Source organism: Chanodichthys erythropterus, chromosome 7, assembly GCF_024489055.1.
Source record: "Chanodichthys erythropterus isolate Z2021 chromosome 7, ASM2448905v1, whole genome shotgun sequence".
Taxonomy (NCBI): domain Eukaryota; kingdom Metazoa; phylum Chordata; class Actinopteri; order Cypriniformes; family Xenocyprididae; genus Chanodichthys; species Chanodichthys erythropterus.
The window spans coordinates 39857046-39867818 of NC_090227.1; the positions used below are offsets into that span (position 1 = coordinate 39857046).

At 33.1% G+C, this 10773-nt stretch overlaps 1 protein-coding gene across 1 annotated transcript; it reads left to right on the plus strand.

Moving 5' to 3' along the window:
* The first annotated feature begins 505 nt into the window (after positions 1–505).
* On the plus strand, positions 506–10742 carry nucb2b (nucleobindin 2b). Its single transcript, XM_067390542.1, has 13 exons — positions 506–665; positions 3081–3206; positions 3563–3670; positions 3772–3904; positions 4135–4238; positions 5834–6019; positions 7187–7277; positions 7357–7415; positions 7523–7615; positions 7712–7801; positions 8380–8550; positions 10206–10266; positions 10373–10742. The coding sequence occupies exons 2-13, from the start codon at positions 3081–3083 to the stop codon at positions 10453–10455; spliced, it is 1305 nt and encodes a 434-aa protein (XP_067246643.1). The 5' UTR covers positions 506–665; the 3' UTR covers positions 10456–10742.
* Positions 10743–10773: the final 31 nt, after the last annotated feature.

The following is a 10773-nucleotide window of genomic DNA, read 5'->3' on the forward strand; positions in this document are numbered from 1 at the left end:
AAGTGGATAAAACATTTTTTGCTCAGTGGAACATAATTCTGATCTGAAGGGGTTAAAAATGGCATCAACTTACTGTCTTTTTCTAAAAAATAACATATTACTTGATACATAAAGTGAAAACCAAAGTTTAAAGAAAAAAATATATATATTAAATTGTTTTATTTGAGCTCTATGAGCCCAATTCATTTCTGAGGCACGTTCTGTTCATAACCATTTGATTGTTTACGTGCTTGTTTGTATTTGTTCCGTCATAACCCACCTTTCAAACACAAGCAAGATAACAGCTGAGTCACAACAGTCCTGTGTCGGTGTGCCAAAAGAAGCGTGAATGACACTCAGCCGTTCAAACGGTGGACTAGTGAACGCCACGTACCTCTTCTAACAAGCGTACTTGCAATGTTACCATGGAAACCTTTGACAGACAGATTCCACGGCCAATAGCAGGCCAAGGCTCAAAACTCAAAGGATAAGCGCGACGGTTTCTCCAATCACGAGAGCGAGGGGCGTGGCTCTCTCGCAGAAGGCGGGGTTTACATTAAGGAACTGCGTTTAGGACACATCAGGTAAAACAAGCTGAAATTAATGAACTGTCCGAGCGATTATCTGAAGGCTTGATCGAGGCGAAGATTGAGTTTGCGAAAACTACTCTCAGGGGATCTTTTAGGGTAGGTGCTCACCTGTTGCGTCTTACAATGTCAGCCGCTGTGTTCTGTTAGTACTGATGCTTAAAGACATATGGTGGAGTAATATAGTGTTGTGTTCAAAGACATCCACTTCACTTAGAACCTAATGACTGCCGAAATTATTTCAGTCTGAACACATAATTTGGATTTATTTGCTCGTAATTATTGAAAATGATGTCTTGCCTGTTGCAGGGAATGACAGGGATTATCATACACGTGCTTGTGACGTCACGCTGTGGTTGTAGGAAGGTGTTTAAAAACAAAATTAAATGATAATGACGTAAATGTTTTGTTTTAGTTTATGTAGTTACTTAAATCAATTAAGTTCACTTTAATGATGATGATTGGTCGTTAGCGACGACACCTGCTGTTAATGTGGGTGAGACTCATTTATTTATTTATGTTTGGAACATTAAAGGATTAGTTAGTTCACTTTCAAATGAAAATTTCCTGATAATTCACTCACTCCCATGTCATCCAAGATTTTCATGTCTTTCTTTATTCAGTTGAAAAGAAATTAAGGTTTTTGATGAAAACATTCCAGGATAATTTTCCTTATAGTGGACTTCAATGGACTCCAAACGATTGAAGATCAAAATTACAGTTTCAGTGCAGCTTCAAAGAGCTCATGATCCCAGATGAGGAATAAGGGTCTTATCTAGAGAAACCATCGTTCATTTTCTAAAAAAACAAATTATATACTTTTAACCATAAACACTCATCTTGAACTATTTTTTTTTTTTTTTTTTATCTATTTATACTTTTTACATTTGTATGTGTGTGTGTGTGTGTGTGTGTATATATATATATATATATATATATATATATATATATATATATATATATATATATATATATATATATATATATAAAAATATATATCAATTAAAAAAAAATATATATATATATATATATATATAAATTAAAAAATATATATAAATTAAAAAATATATATATATATATATATTTTTTTTTAATTTATATATATTTTTTAATTTATTTATATATATATATATATATATATATATATATATATATATATATATATATATATTAAAAAATATATATAAATTAAAAAAAAAAAAATATATATATATATATATATATATATATATATATATATATATATATATAAATAAATTAAAAAATATATATAAATTAAAAAAAATATATATATATTTTTTTTTTAATTTATATTTAATTTATATATATTTTTTAATTTTTTAATTTAAAAATATATATATATATATATAATATAGTATAGTATAGTATAGTGTGGGATTGGTAAGATTTTTAATGTTTTTAAGAAGTTTTGTCTCCTCACCAAGGCTGCATTTATTTAAAAACAGTAATATTGTAAAATATAATTATAATTTAAAATAACTGTTTTCTATTTGAATATATTTTACAAAGTAATTTGTTCCTGTGATCAAAGCTGAATTTTCAGCATCATTACTCCAGTCTTCAGTGTCACATGATCCTTCAGAAATAATTCTAATATGCTGATTTGCTGCTCAATAAACATTTATGACTACTATCAATGTGAAAACAGTTGTGTACTTTTTTTTTTTTTTTTTTTTCAGGATTCTTTGATGAATAGAAAGTTCAAAAGAACAGCATTTAGCTAAAGTACAAAGCTTTTCATTATACACTACCGTTCAAAAGTTTGGGGTCAGTAAGAATTTTATTTTTATTTTTTTGAAAAGAAATTAAGGAAATTACTTTTATTCAGCATGTATGCATTAAATCAATTAAATGTGACAGTAAGAAACATTTATAATGTTACAAAATATTGTATTTTTGAACTTCCTATTCATCAAAGAATCCTGAAGAAAAAAAGGAAAAAAAAAATAATATATATATATATATATATATATATATATATATATATATATATATATATATATATATATATATATATATATATATATATAATAAATATATTTAGCAAATCAGCATATTAGAATGATTTCTGAAGGATCATGTGACACTGAAGACTGGAGTAATGATGCTGAAAATTCAGCTTTGCAACACAGGAATATTACATTTGAAAAATTTTCAAATAGAAAAGTTATTTTAAATTTTAATAATATTTTACAATATTACTGTTTTTACTGTATTTTTAATTAAATAAATGCAGCCTTAAAATGTCATTTAAAACATAAAAAATCTTACAGATCCTAAACTTTTGAGCGGTAGTGTATATATTAATGTAAAAAATTCTGTATTATAATTATCTATAGTTCTTGATAATTTGAGATATAATACTATCATAAAACAATATATTAATAACTAACAATAATATTTTATAACACTCATATCTCAAACATGCAGTAATTCAGTCTACAAAGTTCTCAACATCAAAAATGACAGTGGTGATGTTCTTGTCTTTCACAGATGTGGGGACCGTCACACTGTTGTTTGATACTGTGCCTGTGGGCTGGTTTGAATGCACTGCCAGTTGCTGTGGATAAAACCAAAGTGAACCCTTCAGTAGAGGAAATTCAGCCACCTAAAAGTGTAGTAAGTAATATGATTTAATACATTATTTATTTATTATTATGACTTATTATTTATTTTGGTAAAAAGTTATCTTTATACTAGTATACAAGTCTTTATACCAATGTGAGACATGCTAGTCTAGTGTTAGAATGGGTGTGACGCTTCTCTCTGATATGCGGTTTGAAGACTTCAGACAGGTTTGGTAAGCATGCATTATATATAATGTGATGCTTACAATAAGGAGTGTTCAACCTACACAGACTGGCTTTACTGCTCAGTCCTTTTGCAAACATTCATTATCATGTAGGTTTAAAAAGATTTAGTTCCCCTAGTCTCCTTTTTACTTCAATGTGTACATCTCATTTGAATTCATTTAGGACACTGGATTGCACTATGATCGATATCTCAGGGAGGTTATTGATTTTCTGGAAAAGGACCCACATTTCAGAGACAAACTTCATAACACAGACATGGAAGACATCAAGGTATTGCAGCACTTTATTTCCCAATTTTACTTTGCAGAGGTTAAATCAGATTATCTAAACACCTCGTTGCTTACCTCGAATTCCTTATTCGGTGAAATCAGCAAGGGAAGCTGGCTAAAGAGTTGGACTTTGTCAGCCATCATGTGAGAACTAAACTTGATGAGCTGAAGAGGCAAGAAGTGAACAGACTGCGCACCCTAATCAAAGCCAAACAAGACATGACTGGAGATAAAGGTAGCACAAAGCAGAACTGTTTTTGTTATATTGTGAAATGTCCTCCACCATCTCGTTTCTTTGTTTCATTTACGGTCGGCAGGCTCAGAGAGCAGAGATACGGAAGGATAGTTTCTGAGAGTGTCATTCATCAAACTCTCCATATCACAGTTTACTTTATAAGCCAGTAACTCTAGCCTGCTGCAAAGACAAGAAACATGAAAAATGAGATGCTTTCAATTTCCCTCAAGGTACGGCAATGGACCACCAAGCCCTTCTGAAACAGTTTGAGCATCTGAATCACATGAATCCACACACATTCGAGGTGGAAGACTTGGATCGCCTCATTAAATCGGTAGGGTCTAAATCTGACTTCCTGTTGGTTTCATTCTTCACTAACTAATAAATGTTGTCACACATTTGTGCTTGGGGCATAAAAGTACATTTTTGGCAGGTGAAAATTTACTGGTTATAAATATTTATCACCAGATTTTATATTTAAAAATAAAATAAAATATTATTTTCCCTGTGTCAAAGGGATTTTATTGATTTTAGCTGTTTCTCCTGCCGTATTTGTGACAAAAATGCAGGTAATTTATCACGAGCAGCATCATACGAGAAGAGCCAGTCTCTCTGTGAAACTACACTTGTCACAAAAATCTTGTTCCTGTAGCTCAAACAGTGCAGCATGATGCTAGCAACACCAAGCTTATGGGTTCGAATCTCATGGAATGCATAAACTGTATATAATATGTACACCCTTAATGCATTGTAAGTTACTTTGGATATGAAAATGTAAATGTACATTTTCACTTTGGTGGCTTAAGGATTACTTCTCTTCAGAATTATTTTACTCACCCAAATGTCATCCAAGATGTTCATGTCTGTCTGTCTTCAGTCGAAAAGAAATTAAGGTTTTTGATGAAAACATTCCAGGATTTTTCTCCATATAGTGGACTTTTATGGCTACCAACGGGTTGAAGGTCCAAATTACAGTTTCAGTGCAGCTTCAAAGAGCTCTACACGATCCCAGACGAGGAATAAGGGTCTTATCTAGTGAAACGATCGTTCATTTAAAAAAAAAAAAAAAAAAAATGAAAATGTATATACTTTTTAACCACAAATGCTCATCTTGCACTGCTCTGCCACGCATTACGTAATCATGTTGGAAAGGTCTTGACGTAGGAGGAATTACCGATCTAGTGAACGTCCAAAGAAAAGTCAAACACCCTTTACAAAAAAAAGGTAAAACAACGATTTCAAACGATTTATTGAAGTTGGAGGTACCACGGTACTTTTGCCTATGTTACGTGTGACCATTCCAACATGATTACATAATGTGTGGCACATCAAAGAGCAGTGCAAGACAAGCATTTTTTTTTTTTTTTAAATGGCTGATCATTTCTCTAGATAAGACTCTTATTCCTCGTCTGGGATCATGTAGAGCTCTTTGAAGCTGCATTGAAACTGCAATTTGGACCTTCAACCCATTGAACCCCAGTGAAGTCCACTATATGGAGAAAAATCCTGGAATGTTTTCATCAAAAACCTTCATTTCTTTTCGACTGAAGAAAGAAAGACAACATCTTGGATGACATGAGGGTGAGTAAATTATCAGGAAATTTTTAATTCTGAAGTGAACTAATCCTTTAATGTGTCCAAGATTAATTTCTGATGATGAATAAAAAGGAAAAAGTTGTAAAGAAGACTTCTAACAAGACTCTTTTGATGTCTGATTTGCACACATCACTGTCTTCAGCTAGGGTCAGGCAATAATTCTTGCATTTCAGGTTCAGCCATACAGAGTTACAGGTGCTAATAAAGTTACTAGTCAAGTAGCAAGTTTTATTTGCCAAGTGCAATTCAAGTGCCAATTTTGGATGGAGATTTACACAGTGAGCTGTTCTCTACATCACATGTTAAATGTTCCTTTCTACTTGTTTTGTTAAGGCCACTAATGACCTGGAAAACTTTGACAAGGAACAACATGAAGAGTTCAAAAAGTATGAGATGATGAAGGAACTCGATCGGAGGGAACATCTTAAGACGCTGGATGAGGAAGCACGCAAAAAAGAGGAGGAACACTACGAAGAGATGAAGAAGAAACATGCAGACCATCCCAAAATCAATCACCCTGTAAGCTAAAGACACACTCCTTGAACTACTGTTATAATCAAATTAAGCTAGTTTGTGATATTGCTTAATCAGAAAGTTTAATTCTGTTATAATTTTTTTTAATTCTATTATAAATGGAAGCATTTTTACTAGTGGTCCAAATTTTTGGAACCCTCTCTATGTTTGGTGATGTTTAAATTCATATATAATGGAAATTCACCCAATCTGTTTTCTAAATGCATGTTATTGATTTTATAGAGTGCTGCAGGGATGATGTATTTTTGTAGGCCAAAACCAAGGAAACGAGTTTGTGTTTTAGCACTTCCTGTCAATGGGTTTTTGGTTAAATGCTTGAAATAAGGTCTGTGGGTTTGGGACAACATGAGGGAGAGTAATTAAGTAATTAAGAGAGTAATTAATGAATATTTTAATAATAATAATAATAATTAAGTAATACATTTTCATTTGTGGGTGAACTAACCCTTTAAACGCCATCAGCCGAACAGATAAACTCATCTAGTCAGCTTTCATAGCCTCATTGTATTTATAATCGCAAACTATTTTAACTCTATAATATAATGTTTAAAACACCTATTACACGTTTTAAACAAAGACTGAAATAGTTGTCGGAAGCTTAGTGATGGTGACGTTGAAGTCGTGTAGATTTATAGCCTACGTTTAGCTTTTGACTTTGCCGATTGTATTTACACTTCAAAATTCATAAAAGTTGTGTTCATTTGTCAAGATTTTCATGTAAAAATCATAAGCTTTCGTTAGTCACAGACCTTATTTCTGTAATAATCCAAACGCCATTGGAGAAATGCTATCGGGTTTTGTCTAGGGAACCCTAACCCTATCTTGGGTTGGCCTACAACAATTCAATCTTTTTGTCTTTTTACATTTTGTTTTCTAACTTGTGATTTTTAATCAAAATGTGACATATGCAGGACTTCTCCAATCATTTTGTCTGCATCCTATCTTACAATCGTCTACAAGTTTGCGTTCCCTATGTTTTTCTTTTCGATAATCCGTTTCAATATGAAAGAAAAGATCTGTTGCATTGTGTATGTTTCTGTTGCATTTCATTTTTAAATGCTGGATAGTTAAATGTTTTAAGTAAATAACATTTTAATCATAAAATCTAACATTAAAATATGTCATTGTTGAGGATTTGGTCTGTATGAATAGGGTAGTCAAGACCAGTTGAAAGAGGTCTGGCAGGAAGCCGATGGTTTGGATCCCAATGAATTTGACCCGAAGACGTTCTTCAAACTACATGGTGAGATCACTGAGCCTCTCCGTTCTGAACACAGTAGATTATTCCACATCACGACTCTGACATCTGTTTGCTCTCACAGACAGTAATGGAGATGGCTACTTTGATGAGCAAGAGCTCGAGGCGCTGTTTACCAAAGAGGTTCCACTTAATAACCTTTCCATTTAGAGCTATCACAATGGTGAATCTTTGAGAATGACGTGGCTTTATGGGGTGCTAAATCTGATGTTTGTCTCCACCATGTTCAGCTAGAGAAGATCTATGATCCCACACGTGAAGAGGATGATATGCTGGAAATGGAGGAGGACAGACTTCGTATGAGAGAGCACGTGATGAATGAGGTGGGAGCATCATAGCAGGGGATTGGATGTACTAATGATATTGTTTCAAAGATGTTTCACTTGTAATTCATTTTTTTATGTATTGTCTGTCCATAGATTGACACTAACAAAGACAGGCTTGTTTCACTAGATGAATTTATTACTGCCACAGATAAGAAAGAATTTGTAGAGCCAGATGGATGGGAGGTAATTTTTTATTTTATTTTTTACATTTTTAGTAAATATGAAATTAAAATCGACCCTATTTGTGAAATGCATTTCATGATCTAAAATCTAAAATGTTTGAAAGTTTGGGTCAGTAATTTTATTTTTTTTAAGAAATCAATACTTTTATTCTACGAGGACATACATTTATTAAAGACATTTAATAATGTTACTATCTCTTATCTTTCTTTATAATGACTCCTTAACTTTCTATTCATTAAAGAATCCTGAATTTTTTTCATTGTTTCCACACAAAAATTTACCAAATAATAGTTAGAATTGTTTCATATTAGCATATTAGATTGATTTCTGAAGGGCTGTAACAAGGCCTGAAAATTCCGTTTTGCCATCAAAGGAATAAATTACATTTTAAAATAAAATGCAATAGAAAGCAATTATTTTAAATTATAATACTATTACCATTTTACAGTAGTTTTAAGCAAATAAATGCTGCCTTGGTGAGCATAAAACATTAAAAGATCTTACCGACCCCAAACTTTTGAGCGGTAGTGTAAAATTGTCTTCTTTACATAAATGCCCTTTGTCTGCTTCCTCTTGAGACTGTAGATCAGAATCCAATCTACACTGAAGAAGAGTTGAAAGAGTTTGAGGAGCATCTCGCTCGAGAGGAGCACGACCTGAACCTGAAGACACATGACCTTCTGAAACAGCGGGAGGAGCTGGAGAGACAACAGGAACAGCTTAACGCCCAGAAAATGGAACTACAGCGGGTAGGAGAGCAACAGAAACTAGAAAAGACTTACTTGCACACAGACACTGAGTGAAAGATGCACAAGTTCCCACAGTCCTGGAAAACTTCGTGAAAAGTGTGATTTACAGGCCTGGGTAGTTATATTTTCCTGGTTGCATTCGCACCGCAAGTAGGAACTCTGCCATGACGTTAGCCTGCCGACAGTGACATCATTTAAGCGTGGCATTCATGAGTCATGTAAGTGGTTAAATATACTTTCACCTCGGCTCAGAATGCTTTTATGACATGAGATTAATGTAAACAGCCCACTGCAAACACTCTTGTAATTCGCTTCAACTTTTTTAAACTTTATGAATGATTATTTTAGATTTAAGTGTTGTGTGTAAAGAAATCGGAAGCAAGCAGAGTAACATTACATGTGTTTCTAAAGCATGTAGCGCCATCTGCTGTTAAAAATTAAGCTCAGAATCGATTCAAGAGAGAATAGCGATACATTCAGAAAATTTCAGAATCGTTCCAGATTCATTGTATCGCAAATTGATAATCAAAGTATTGTCCCAGCCCTATTATCAACTACAACTACACACTTTGTGTGCGTTTTGTAGGGCTGCAACGATTAATCGCGATTAATCGTTTGCAAAATAAAAGTCTGTGTTTACGTAATATGTGTGTGTTCTGTGTATAATAATTATGTATATATAAATACACACACATACAGGAATAAAGTTTAGAAATATATGCATGTATTATAAATATATATATTCATATATATATTTTATATTACATATAAACATAAATATTTTATAAATAACATTTTTCTTAAATATATACATGAATATGTGTGTATTTATATATACATGATTATTATACACAGCACACATATATATTACGTTAACACAGATTTTTATTTTGCAAACGATTTATCGCGATTAATCGTTGCAGCCCTAGCGTTTTGGCCATTCATTTATACAGTAACAGTGTTTTGGGGGCCTGAAAACGCTAACTTTTGAAAACGTGTTTCAAAATGCACGTTTTTGAGAATTATACTGTTATCATCCCTACAAAAAACGCGCATTTCGTCAGTAAAGCCGGCAATATCGCGTTCATTATCGAAGGCAATTCATCTGCGATATGAACGCGATACTGCATGGTTTGTCAGTGATCTACGGCTCTGTCTATTAAATGCCGCTCCATTTGAAAGCAGGTGATAGCGATTTCACGGTAATCGGAACCGGCTTTACTGATGAAATGCGCGTGACAATCACATGCGATATAACACCCGACCCTATCGCCACCTACTGGCCTGGCATGCATAATACAGCATTTTTAGATGTTTTTGTGGATCTGTGTGAACAGGGATCGTTTTGACAACATTGTCATCTGTACACTTTCAAAAAACACAAAGGAAAAACGTTTCTGTTTTTAACTACAATGTTAACATGTAAACGAACCTTGAGTGATGTTGTTGCTATCTGATAATAGTAAATTGAATGAGTGTCTATGATCAGCTGTTGCACTGCATTTATCTTATTCTGATATTCTTGTAACTAAACTATTTCCTTTTTAAAACATAATGGAAGTGTCTTTAAGCTAGTACTGCCTCATCGCAAAGCTTTAACATATTAATCTCATTCTATTGATTATTCACCTATTCAACATATTTGTTTTCTTTAGGCAGTAGAGCACATGGAGCAGTTGAAAACACAGAAATCAGAGCCTCTAGTGCAGGCCAAAGGTCTGTCATTTCTTTTAAATTTTGGGGGTCTAAGGCATATGCCCTGTCATAAGGAACAAAATATTGATTTCCTATCATAATTGTTCTTTGTTCTTTGCAAATGCAGTACCTTCCGCTGTGGAGATACTACCAGGGGACACTCAGCCGATGTCACAAGGTCACCAGCAAGATCTTCCCGCACATTCTTAGCAGCTCAAGCTCTTCTCAGTGTCTGTATTGTGTATGTCTGTTGTATTTAATGTCAAATATTTCCATCCTCACTTTCAAAAGAACCGTTTGCTTGTCTTAGCAAAGACCTTGGTAAACAATATTCACCAAACTTTAGTTATGGTATCCCAAAGTATGTAATTGTAAAGAGGACAGGGATTGTACTTGAAACTTTTGTTTAGAGAAGTTAACAGATTTTATTTTCCTTGTAAATTCTGTGTCTGATTTGCAAAAACATGGTCATATTAAAGGGTCATGAAACCCCCCTGTTTTAGCCTGGTCGTTGATACCTCAAAGCTA